We start from the raw sequence: 13,575 nt of genomic DNA, 5'->3' as shown, positions 1-13,575 counted from the left end.
AATTGTGTTAACCTCCTCTTCGAGAATACTTCAGGATCAAGGATGACTTACCTTGACTCTTAGAACATGGAACAGTACAGCACAGGAATGGGCTGTTTGGCCCATGATATTGTGCTAAACATCACACCAAATTAAACTAATCCCTTCTGCCTCCCCTTGGTCCATTTCCCTCCATACCTTGCATATTTATGTGCTTATCTAAAAGTTTCTTAAATGCCCCTATCATATCTGCCTCCACCACCACATTCCAGACTCCTAACATTCTTAAAGCTTTCCCCTCACATCTCCTTTGAACTTCTCTTACCTTAAATGTATGCCCCCTAGTATTCAACATTTCACCCCCGGGAAAAACGATTCTGACAGTCAACCTACGCATCTCAATTTTCTACATTTCTATCAAGTCTCCTCCCAGCCTCCACTACTCCAGAGAAAATAACGCAAGTTTTTCTAGCCTCTCCTAATAGTGCAGACCTTCTAATCCAGGCAGCATTAGAGGTAAAACCCTTCTGCACCCCTTCCAAAGCCACCACATCCTACCTGTAATGTGTCAACCAGAACTGAACACACAATCTTAACCATGGCCTAACCAAAATCTTAAACCCACTGAACAAGCAGCTTTGAGATAGATGGGTGTTGAGACCAATTGGGATCTGCAGACTCTGCCATATGCTGCTTGCAAGGTTAGAGATAAGTTGTTTAGAGAATGGTGTACTCTCTTTAAAACTTCATCTTTATATTTCTTTGAAACGTTTCTTGATGATTGATGGTTTTGCAAATGAACCTTTGCCATTTTGGATGGTCATGAGCCAGGTATGCCCAATAGTCTGCAGCTTTATTTCACCTCTTCAGAGATGCTTTAATTATTGTTGGTGAATCTTAAAAAATTAAAAAAGCACCTTGCCCCCCTCAATCCTGTTTTCTGTACATGAATTTATATTAAATTACAAATTTATACTCTGGGTTTAACAGCTGTATGTTTGTGAGGATTCCTCAGTCTGAATGGTTGAAGAGACAGGCTGTTGCTTGCCTTGTCTATTGCAACTTGTCTGTAAAGAAATCACACAAAGTAATCTCTAATTACAGTACATTGGCACATTTTTTAAAATAACTTAAATTTGTATAGTGTTTTTCATGACTACTGGACATCTCAAAGCATTTGACAGAAAATAAGGTGAAATGTGATCAATGTTATGAAGTAGGAGAGTCTATGAACAATCTGTTCACTATGCTTGCATCTGCCCACAGAGAGTGTGTTGTTACTTTGCTGCCAACTGCAAAATCCAGCCTGTTCAGTCCATTGTTCAAAACTCAGTTATATTAAAATCAGGGCAGATATTTAGGTTACAACTGTAAATTGATCTGTCAAACTACAGAAGTTATTCATTTCATTTTATTATACATGCAGTTTAAGACACAAATTATCAAGACAAAATTTAAAGCATATGCAAGTAAAATTTGACTTTGTCCTTAATTAAATTAGATTAAATAAAGATCCTGTAAACACCCATTGGTACAGAAAGTAAACAGATTCATCATGCATTATGTACATTGTACCAACAACTCCATGTTAGTTCAATATAGAACAAAAAATGTTTACAAATACAATGGGATTGTATTTAAAAGTAAACACTAAAATCAGAGAGAGAGGATTATACTTCAACATTCTTTTAAATAAAAGACCCTGTATATATGACCCATTGTGAATACTTATTCTTGCATATAAATAATTCAAAGTAACAAGTGAGGAACTGCTGAGACTTTAGGCTAATTTGATTTAAACATCACACAAATCGACAGTTACAAACATACATGTAATGCAAGATCAAAGACTTCAATTTAAAATTGTAAAGTATTAGAAAATTTCCTACCTATTAGTTACAATTAACAACTATTCAATAGTTTTCACAATCTATACTTTCAAGAATGTATCTGTATTTGTGGCGGTTCTATTTTTAACTCTTTAAATCAGTGTTAACAAAATTTGCACCCATCATCTGTTAATATATTCAAATTTGCTGTTGTTTGTTGCACGACACTCTGTCACAATATTTCTTAGGGACAGGAAAAGGTCATAATTTTGTCAATATAATGACATTGGAATTGAACAATTACAATATTGGGTGCAGTACTTGAACCAGTGCATTAGGTTATAATGTTTGTTCCTGACTTTATATTAATAGTAAATATTCCCAAATAATGAACACAAAATGTCCTGGCAACTGCACTTAAATTAACACCAAACGTGCTCGTCATTTACATTCTCATGTGAGAGAGATACTTAAAAATTTCACATTTCATAAATCCAACCTACACCTTCACACATCTAAGCCCGGTCAGAATGTTAAAGGCATCATCTTGGATCAAGTTAGTTAAAATCATTACCAAAAAAACAGGTTAGGGAATCACCTTCACTTGCAGATCTGTGGGAAATGGCTTTGATCCAAAGACTCTCAATGTAAAGCTGGATGAAGACTTTCCAAAAAAAGAATAAATGCAACATCTAAATGAAATACATCTGGAAGTCTGCAATTTTAATTAGGACAAGGAACAGAGAATACTTACACTTTAAATTCTCTAGGAAAAGTAGCAGCTTTTCTTTTTAAGCAATGAAATGAATTACACATTTGACAACCTCTTTGCTCCAAAAATTCACGAGTATCTCAGGTTTCTATAAAGTAACTCCAGCGCAAACAACAAGAATTGTGTTTTCTTTCACAAGGAGGAGGATATCTTAGAGCAGACATTTTATGGGAAAGAAATTTCAACACAAGCTGGCATGGATTACATTTGCATATCTAGAATAAGTTCCAAAGCAAATGCCCAAGTAAAGCACTCTGCACAAAAGGACAAAGCCTTCTGCAGATGCTAAAGATATCACTGAGTAGCATATGTCTTTTCAATTGGGTTTTCTAGTTAAATAAAATCAGCTTGGACTTATCAAGTCAAGTTTCCATGCTTTTCAGGATTTGAATGTTTGGAAAGTCACTTAATTGCACAAGGTGCTAGCTTTGTCCTTGCTTTGCTGGTAACATAATCCCTAAGATGGGGTGAGTCCTGGGCTTGTAATCTCAGCATTGGGACTTGCAAGGCATTCACTTGACTTGAGGCTTGTAAGAGACTTGTAACTTGTCATGGAAGTCAAGGATCCACACAAACCAAGTAATGAGGGAGTGTCCTCCTTCCCTAGAAATAAAACAATGCCTTTATTTTTACAGTTTTCACTTTATTATAAAACTCAAGCACATAACTTATGCGCTGTGGAGTGAAAATTTGTGGGAAAAATATACAAATCAGAGCCAGTCATTGTATTACAAAATTAGTTATAAAAAGGTTTTTGAAAAGGTTTGTTGGCATTAAATTCTGCATGCACACATCTCTTTTCTGCTGACCCATCCTCACTATCTCTAAGGTAATTTAAATTACAGCACTTGTCTTCAAATCTGGGTCTAGCTTTTAAAATACAAATTCCCCCTACTCCTCCCAAAAAAAATCTAAAACTTCCTCCAGTATTATATCCTCAGCATTTAGCAGTCTAATACAAAAGCACAAAATTATGAATGCCAGAAATTTGACATCTTACACAATGCTTTTTCTAATTTTTAAAAAATTATATTTTAGTTTTCCAAACATTGATTGGGACTGCGATTATGATAAAGGCTTGGATGGGGAGTTATTTGTTAGATGTGTTCAAGAAAATTTTCTTTACCATAGTAGTAAATATATCTACTAGAGGAGCAGCAAAACTTTACTTCCTCTTGGGAAATAAGGCAGGGCAAGTGGCTGAAGTGTTAGTAGGGGAACACTTTAGAACTAGTGATAATAATTCTATTAGTTTTAATATATTTATGAAAAAGGATAAGCTTTCCATAAAGCTGAAATTTCTTAATTAGACTAAGTCAAATTTTAATGGTATGAGACAAGAACTTTCAAAAATTGATTCGACTAGACTGTTTGCAGGTAAGGGGACGACTGACAAGTAGGAGGCTTTCAAAGTGTGATAACAAGAATTCAGAGGCATTATGTCCCTATTGAGTGTGAAGGATAAGGCTTCACTCTTAATAGAGTAGGAAACAATGGCTGAATAAAGATATTGAGGTTCTGGTAAGAATAGGAATCATATACAGATAGCCCTCGCTATCCGAAAGTAGAGTGTTCCCAAGAAACTTTTCACAAGCAAATATTTAATAAATGTGTATGATTTATATGGAAAAAAAGTATCACCACTTTTTGTAAAAGTAAAAATTCTCTTCGGATTCACAAATACAGATACTAATGTAGGTCTTTCATTCAAAGCAAAATTGCATAAAGCAAACATTCAAAAAGCTGGGGATACCTGTATTAGATATGCACAACTTGGAGCAAATAAGTCTCAAAGTGTGTAGGAGCATTCTTAAGAGGGAAATCAGGGCAAGGATGCAATGAGATAAACTTGGCAGATAAGGTTAAGTATAATCCAAAGGGATTCTACAAATACGTTAAGAGCAAAAGAACAACAATAGAGTATAGGGATGCTTAAATCAACAAGATCATATATTGAACAACAGGAGATGGGAGATATATTTTGCATCAGGTTTTATTGTGGAGAAAGAAGTGGAGGCTAGAAAAATCAGGAAATAAATATTGATGCTTTGAAAACAGTTCACATTAAAAAGCAAGTGCTGGATGTCTTGGTAAACAAAAAAGGTCGATAAATCTCCGGGACCTGATCAAACACATTCCAGGATGTTGTGGGAAGGAAGGAATTGCAGGACCCCTAACAGAAATATCTGTATCAACTATAGCTACGAGTGAGGTGTTGGAGAACTGGAAGGTGGCTAATGTTGTGCCTTTGAGAAAGGCCGTAAGAAGCAGCCTGTAAATTATGCACTGATGCGCCTGACAATGGTGGTAGGTAAGTGGTTGGAGGTGATTCTGAAGGGTAGTAATTACATCATTTGGAGAGGTAAGCATTATTAGCAATAGTTAGCATGGCTTTGCGCAAGTGAAATTGTGTCTCACAGAACTTGGAGTTTTTTTTGAGGAAGTAACCAAAAATATTGAGAGCGCAGAGTGGTAGACATTCTTTACATGGACTTTAGTAAAGTGTTTGATAAGGTTCCACATTGTAGACAAATGAATAAAATTATATCACGTGGGATTTAGGGTGAGCTTGCCAATTGAATACTAAGTTGGCTTGATGGTAGGAGATGGAGGCTGGTGGAGGAGATTGCTTTTTGGACTGGAGGCCCATGACCAGTGGTGTTTCAGAGATCAGTACTAGGTCCACTTTTGTTGGTTATTTATACAAATGATTTGGATGAGAATATTGGAGGTATGGTTGTAAGCTTGCGGATGACAAAATTTGATGGTATAGCGGACAGTGGAGGTGGTTATCTTAAGACCTCTTGGTCTATTGGGTTAATCGGTTGAGCAGCAGATGGAGTTTATTTTGGATAAATGTGCAGTATTGCATTTGGTTAAAAAAAAGCAAGGGCAGGACTTACATAGTTAATGGTAGGGCCCTGGTAACGCTGTAGAACAGAGATACCTAGGGGTTCAGGTACCTACTTCTTTGAAATTTGTGTCACATGTAGACAGGGTGGCTAAGATGATGTTTAACACGCTTGCACTCATTGCTCAGATCTTTGAGTATCAGGGTTGACATAATACAGGACATTGAGGCCTCTTCTGGAGTACTGTGTGCAGTTCTGGTTGTCCTGCTATAGGAAGGATGTCATTAAGTTGGAGAGAGTACTTAGAAAAGATTGACCAGGATGTTACCAGGAATGGAGGGTTTGAATTATAAAAATAGGCAGGGATCTTTTTTCACTGGAGTAAAGGAGGTTGAGTGGTGACCTTATAGAAGTTTATAAAATTACAAGGGGCATAGATAAGATGAACAGCAAGAATCTTTTCCCTCGATGGGGGGAGTTCAAAATGAAGGCAGCATAATTTTAAGGTGAGAGGCAAGATTAAAAAGAAGAAAATAAGTTTGTATAAAAAAAAAAGTCAATTTAAAAAAAAATAGAATGGTTCATATGTGGAATGAACTACCAGAGGAAATGGTGGATGCGGGTGCAGTTACAACATTTAGAAGACATTTGGCGAAGTACATGAATAGGAAACGTTTGGAGGGGTGTGGGCCAAACACAGGCAAGTAGGACTACTTTAGTTGGAAACCATGTTGTGTGGACTAGTTGGACTGAAGGATCTCTTTCCATGCTGTAGAAGACTCTAAAAATTGCTTGGAATACTCAGGTCACTCAACTCTGCTTCTCTTTCCATCGATGCTAAGTTTCATTTCAATGTTTGAGCTAGGAAAAATTCAGTGAAAGGACAGGTTTTAAGCAAGGATATAGGAAGGGAAAGGGTTGGTCTGTCAGGATGAAGAATTTTCAGAATAGGTCAAATAAAAAAATGATGCAAGGCAAAAATATAGAAATAAAAAGATGAGCCGAGAGAACTTGGGGGAATTAGTTAGCTCAATTGGCTGGATGACTGGTTTGTGAAGTAGAGTCACGCCAACAGCTTGGGTTCAATTTCCGCACCATCTGAGATTGCCATAAGGACTCCTCAGCCTCACCCACACCCAAGGTATGGCAACCCTTAGGTCAAATCATCACCCGTCAGTCATCACTCTCCAATGAGAGCGCAGCCTCATGGTCCGGAAGGACGACGATGACTTTAGGAGATGCAATGACCTACTAGTATTAATCACGAGACTATTAATCCAGTGACCCAGAGGATTCCGGTTCAAATCCTGCCATGGAAGGTGGTGGAATTTGATTTCATTAATTAGGAGTCAAATGAGGAGCATGAAACTACTGTCAAAGGAAAACCCACCTGGTTCATTAATGTCTTTGAGGGAAGAAAACTGCCGCTGTTGTGTGGTCTGACTTACATGCGACTCCAGATTCACAGCAACGTAGTTGACACTTTAATCGCCATCTGGGCAATTAGAGATGGGGTAATAAGTGTTGGCCCAGTCAGTGACACCCACATCCCATAAATGAGTTTAAAAAAAACCATATGTGGGAAGAGCAGGGGCATCACCAATGCTCCAGTCAAAAAAAAAAGGGGGCTGAGGTTGTGGTCTAAATTTGTTATACTCAAGAATATGGAGTCCAAAAGACTGGAAAGTACCCAAGAGAGATGGCGTTCTACAAGTTGACATTGAGCTTCATGGAATCAGTGTAGAAGACCAAGGACAGAATTGGTGCAAGGCAAAGAATTAAAACAACAGACAGCCACAGAGGCTCGGACCAAGGTTTGAGGAGGTATTCTACAAAGTGCTCACAGAAGTTTAATCTCAGTGTGGAGGTGACTGCATCATGAGCAGTATATTACAGTGAAAGAAGAATCATAAACAGTTGTCTTACTTGCAAGAAATATGTAGGTCCCTGAATACTGGGAAAGGAGAAGGTAAAAAGGAACTGCTACATCTTCGGTGCTTTCAGGGAAGTGCTGTGGGGGTGGGGGGGGGTATGGAGCAGTGGATTGGGGAGAAGAGAGATATTGGAAATGATCCAAGAGAAGATGATTGCAGATGTACTGGTTCCTGTATAATCAAAAGTGTGGTGCTAGAGAAGTACAGCAGGTCAGGCAGCATCCAAGGCGCAGGAGAATCAAATGTTGTTTTGGGCAAACGCACTTCATCAGGAATGCCCGAAACGCCGATTCTCCTTCTCCTCGGATGCTGCTTGACCTGATGTGCTTTTCCAGCACCACACACATGCGACTCTGATCTCCAGCATCTGCAGTCCTCACTTTCATCTGGTCCCTTCAGAATATTGACCAGGAAAGGTGGGGGAAGTACTTGATGGTGACATCATGCTGAAAGTGACCAAAAAAATCCCCATTATCAAAGTGGTAGTCACCTTCTACCCCATCTCTCACACACAAAGAATTTACAACACGATTGCTACTACTCTCAGTGGTCATCAAACAGATCTTCCCCCAGCCCACTCCCTTTCAGGAATTGTGAAGTGTATGTGCAAATATGCTGGGATTGTCAGATATTGGTCCGAATAAAAAAGAATGACCTGCCTTTCATGATGTCAGGATATGCCACAGCGCATTGCAGGTTATTAGTATTAGTGAAGTGTAGTCACTGCAGGAAACACAGGAAACACAACAGACAGTTTGCACCCAACAAGCTCCCATAAACAGCAGCGAAGTGACAATGTTCAGATATCAGCTTTGTTTAAAAATTAGTATCTTCCAGCATGAATATTAGCTAATATATCCAACCCTTTTTCTTTTTAGGAGTGTGGGTATATAAAAATCAGAAACAGAAACAGCACCTCCACAGTACAGCACTCCTCCTCTGCTCGACTGAAATATCAGCCTAGATTTGTGCTTCTGAGTCAGCACAAGTACAAACCCCAGTTAAAACTAAAAGTCAGCTAGTTGAGCTGTAGGTATTTACAAACAGATAAGCTTCCGTTGTGTTTGGCTAACTGGGACAATAAATGCAATAACTTTGTACTATACACCCTGGGTCATAAATTCTGTATAGTTGACATCTTGTTTACACTGAATACAAATAGATTTCAGTCCATAAAGTAAGCACTTGTAAGTATTTAATGCTGAGTTGATCCTGGGTCAAGATGTCAATGCCACTTCGTACCCCCCCCTCCCCTGCCTTAAATCTTACCTTCACTTTTTGAGTTTCCATGCCTTCCCACCCCCTCTTTTTGTGGATGTAACGGATCTAGTGAAGTTGAAGAAAGACTGATCTCTGCAGAGAGCTGCTCCAAACTTTGAAAACTGTGGCTGCAAAAATAATCAACATCACTTTAGAAGCTTGCCAATAACGTGTAAAAGTAATCTTAATTCACCATGTCTTTAAGTCACAAGCATGCAGATCGTATATTGTGTTGTGACATATAAGTGCGTGTGTGTTTGGGGGGGGAGGGGGGGTGCATATTGTTAACTGCTCTCTATAATTCATGCCTAAAATGATTATATACCTCAACGGGATGCGATACATTAAGTCCATGACCCATTAGGCATTCTGAAGCAAAATGATCGGAGTATGCTGTATTATACTTAGCTCCCAATGCAAATTATCTGTTTACTTCTTGAGATTGTATACAAACATTATTGTTTCACCAATTCTTGTGTGAGATTAGTAAATTTCTCGAACAGAACACTTATTTCCTAAAATCCAACAAGATATTTCATTTGTAGAATTCAATACTACATAATTGATGACCGTGCAAGAATTTACTGAGCAACAGTAACACTTAATTTATAAGTAGACATTTCCTTCAAAACTGGTTACAGTAGTTTGGACTTACGTTTAGCTGTTGGCTATACCTCAAATGCTGCGATACCACACTTTATACAATGATTAGAAAAATCGACTGAGATTTTTGTTATTGTAACTGACTAGTTGACTGAACAATGCAATGTAGAGGATGGTTTAATCATTGTGTAATCATTAAGATTGGAGAATTAACAGCTGTCAACAAATTCTGAAAAACAGGTTGTGGGCAGAAAGTTGGTTTTTGCAATTATTACACATTAACAACATGCAATGCAGAGTCAAAGAACTGTACAATACGGCAACAGACTCTTCGGTCCAACTCATTCAGGTCGACCACATAGCCCAACCTAATCTAGGCCAATTTGCCGACAATTGGCTTATATTCCTCTAAATCCTTCCTATTCATATACCAATCAGATGTCTGTTAGATGTTGCAATGGTACCAGCCTCCTCCACCACCTCTTGCAGCTCATTCCATGCACGTACCACCATACACTGCATAAAAAACTTAACCCTGGGTACCCCACTCACTTGAAGCCTATGCCCTCTAGCTCTGGACTCACCCACCCCAGGGTAAAGACATTGTCTATTTAGTCTATCCATGCCCTTCATGATTTCAAACTGCTACAACAGCCTCCGATGCTCCCTAAACCAACTCACATTTTCTAAAATTAAAATTTCCTCATTTTCACAAACACTCAATACTTAGAATACACATGACAAAATATCAACTAGACATTTTGTCAACCGAAGAATACATACCTCATATCAAAAGGGCAATTTAAAAAAAATAAAGAGTTGAATATATTACTGCCGGTTAGTGTCTGGTGATGACGTATGAACACACAAACAAGGAACAAGAGGAGGCAACTTAGCACTTTGACCCTACTCAGCCATTCAATTCAATCATGGCTGATCTTATTTTAATCTCAATTCCCACATATCCCCAATAATCTTCCATTACCTTGGTTACCAATAACCTTTCTACCTCTTCTGTGAAGATTCTGCATCCATTAACTTTTGGAGGAAGGGAATTCCAAAGATAAAATCTTGTGGGGGACAAAAAATGTTCCCATCTCTACTTTAACTGGGTGCTTCCTTAATTTTAAACAATGACCCCTAGTTTTAGATTCTCCCACAAGTTGCAGTGATAGATAAATCAGTATCTGATCTGAAAAATTTTGTTTACTCTTCCAAAATGGAAGAGAAGAAATACACTTAAAATATATTGGTATGATTTTTGTATGAAAACAAAAGTGTCCAGAGTATGCAAGTCTTAAGTTGAATCATTTACAAAAGGACAATTAAATGTCAAAAAAAGCAAAATACTGCAAATGCTGGGAAACACAAAACAAAAAGAAATTGCTGAAAATGCCCAGGTCAGGCAACAGTAGTGGAGACAGTAATATTAATATTACAAATCCAAATCTTTCAGACAGAAAAGAAAACATCCTTTTATGATCAAATAAAAACCTCAGGTGAACCAGAGCAAGACAGGATAAGACAAGTGATTTTGAAGTTAGAATAATCACAACCAGAACAAGTCAAACTTGGAGTGTTAAAATAAAATGTAAACATACTCATCCCATTGTCCACACTGTTTTCTATACAGAAGTGTATCCAAAGCAACAGCATCTGCGTCTAGTGCTCCTGGGGAGGGCCACTGATTAGTGAGGTGTGCAGTTAATTCTTGTCTTGATCTCAAATCATTATGTTTTAACACTGCCCTGAAAGTCAAGGTGTGGAATGAGATTGCAGCAAGAAAACAAACTTCTCAGATTAACCAAAATTACTCAGTAATAGCTAGCAGCTACTCCTAGAGATATGTGAGATACTTGGTTCTGCTACTTTTCAACAGTAAATATTTATTTACTTTCCAAAGCATGACTGTGATCTCACTGTTACAAGCCAAAATGGAAAACACTAACATCTATAATTACCAGTCACATTGCTACATTAACTCATTTCTAGTAATGCAATTATTTTACTTCTAGATTTTAATAATTTTTGATTTATGGTTCAGATCTCTGACAATAGCTTTAAGAAGTGAACATTTTAACCAATCATAAGTTAGTAAAGATAAACAGCAGCAAATACTACACTTACATTGTTGGAGGCTTTGAACTATTTATAACTAAACTCTGGTAGCCCATGTAAATTCCACCAGTCACTGGTAGCCACCTCAACCTTAATAGAGAAAATGAGATCTGCAGATAATGGAGATCAGAGATGGAAATGTGTTGCTGGAGAAGCGCAGCAGGTCAGGCAGCATCTAGGGAACAGGAGAATCGACGTTTCGGGCATTAGCCCTTCTTCAGGAATGCATTCCTGAAGAAGGGCTAATGCCCGAAACGTCGATTCTCCTGTTCCCTAGATGCTACCTGACCTGCTGCGCTTCTCCAGCAACACATTTCCACCTCAACCTTAATAACATTGTAAAGAGAAAATATGACTGCCTCCAAGGAAAAGAATGAACAGCTTTCCTGAACTACTTAGAACATATGAAATAGAAGTAGGAAATACTCTTTACTACTCCTTGAGCCTGCTCTACCATTCAATAAAATGACAACTGATCAGTTTGTTTCAAATTCCACATTCCCAAAAACCCTCAATTCCCCTGCCTATGGATCTATCTACCTCAGGTCTTGAAAATATTTAATGACCACTGCCTTACTACATTCTGTGACAGTGTCCTAAAGTCACGCAATCCTCAGTGAAAAAGATTCTTGTCATCTGTGTCCTGAAACGATGGCCCTTAATTTCAAAATAAGGTCCCTAGTTGTCAACTCAAACACAAGAGGAAACATCCTTTCCACATTCACCTTATCAAGAATATTTAGGATCTTATACACACAAGTCATTCCTCATTCTTCTACTCTTCAGGGAGAGCAAGCCCAGTCTGTCCAATCAATCCTCATAAGCTTGTTTCAGGTATTAACTTCTCTTCTGAATCATCTCCTACACACTGACATCTTTCCCTAAGTAAGGTGCCCCAAATTTCAGTATTCAGGAGGTGGACTCACCAACAGCTTGCATAATTAATACAGGAACAGAACTGGTATAAAAGCTCACCCCCAACCCAGGAAAAGACTGCATAATTTGTAAATGTTACAGATCACTATTTTTGTCACTTGATGGACCAGACTGCCTCTGCAGGTCAGTGATGCAGGTTTCACTTACTGGCTTCCTCCAACATGGAGAGAACCATGCCCAGAATGACTTTGCACTTGGAGGACTTATGTAAAATCTGTACAGCATTTTAAGGTATAGCATACAACTGGGCATTCTAGCACATTACAAAATTGATGCCAGGACCACAATTATTCACAATATACATGGATGATTTGGAGTTGGGGACCACGTGTACGGCGTCAAAATTTGCCAATGACACGAAGAGGAGTGGCAGAGCAAAGTGTGCAGAGGAACATAGATACATTGAGTGAGTGGGCAAAAGTCTGGCAAATGGAATACAATGCTAGTAAATGTGACAGGAGTAACAGCAAAATAGATTACTACTTGAATGGTAAAAAATTGCAGCATGCTAATTTGCATAGGGACCTGGGTGCCTTTGTGCATGAATTGCAGAAGGTTGGTCTGCAGGTACAAGTAATTAGGAAGGCAAATAGAATTTTGTCCTTCCTAAATTACTTGCTAAAGGGGTTGTGTTTAACAGCAGAGAGTACTATTACAGCTGTCAAAGGTGCTGGTGAGGCCACACCTGAAGTAGGTGCAGATTTGGTCTCCTTACTGAAGGATGGATGTACTGGCACTGGAGGTGGGGATCTTATAGAAACAAAATTATGAATGGAAAGTCGATAAACTAGAAATGGCTGGGTTGTTTCCATGTGTAGGTCAAACCAGGACAAAAAAAAAAGGATATGGCCTCAAGTTCGTTAGATGGGTCAGTGTTTGTCCAATGTGTGCAGGAGGGTTTCCTGACACAATATGTAGATAGGCCAACAAGAGGTGAGGCCATACTGGATTTGGTTCTGGGTAACGAACCAGGCCAGGTATTAGAATTAGAGGTAGGTGAGCACTTTGGGGACAGTGACCACAATTCGGTGACCTTTACTCTAGTGATGGAGAGGGATAAGTGTGCACTGCAGGGCAAGAGTTATAGCTGGGGGCAGGGAAATTATGATGCGGTGAGGCATGAACATAGAACATAGAAGAATACAGCGCAGTACAGGCCCTTTGGCCCTCGATGTTGCGCCGATCCAAGCCCACCTAACCTACACTAGCCCACTATCCTCCATATGCCTATCCAATGCACGTTTAAATGCCCATAATGAAGGAGAGTCCACCACTGCTACTGGCAAGGCATT

The 13,575-nt window shown here is 38.7% G+C and overlaps 1 protein-coding gene across 6 annotated transcripts in view; it reads right to left on the bottom strand.

Annotated features, from left to right (window-relative positions):
• Nucleotides 1-2,425: 2,425 nt before the first annotated feature.
• rundc3b (RUN domain containing 3b) overlaps nucleotides 2,426-13,575 on the bottom strand; it is a 109,178-nt gene continuing 98,028 nt past the window's right edge. For 3 of the 6 annotated variants that reach the window (XM_043690333.1, XM_043690334.1, XM_043690337.1), the window contains 3 exons: nucleotides 10,831-10,977; nucleotides 8,636-8,754; nucleotides 2,426-3,183 (listed from right to left, as the gene is read on the bottom strand). In XM_043690333.1, coding sequence (XP_043546268.1) covers nucleotides 3,038-3,183; nucleotides 8,636-8,754; nucleotides 10,831-10,977 — 412 coding nt within the window. In that variant the 3' untranslated portion in view covers nucleotides 2,426-3,037. Of the gene's footprint in view, nucleotides 3,184-7,746; nucleotides 7,813-8,025; nucleotides 8,090-8,635; nucleotides 8,755-10,830; nucleotides 10,978-13,575 lie in introns of all 6 variants that reach the window. The other 3 variants (XM_043690335.1, XR_006311720.1, XM_043690336.1) reach the window with 3 other exon arrangements.

Source organism: Chiloscyllium plagiosum, chromosome 5 (genome assembly GCF_004010195.1).
Source record: "Chiloscyllium plagiosum isolate BGI_BamShark_2017 chromosome 5, ASM401019v2, whole genome shotgun sequence".
Taxonomy (NCBI): domain Eukaryota; kingdom Metazoa; phylum Chordata; class Chondrichthyes; order Orectolobiformes; family Hemiscylliidae; genus Chiloscyllium; species Chiloscyllium plagiosum.
Note: the sequence above shows the minus strand (reverse complement) of the source record. Positions and strands in the feature narration are given on the sequence as shown.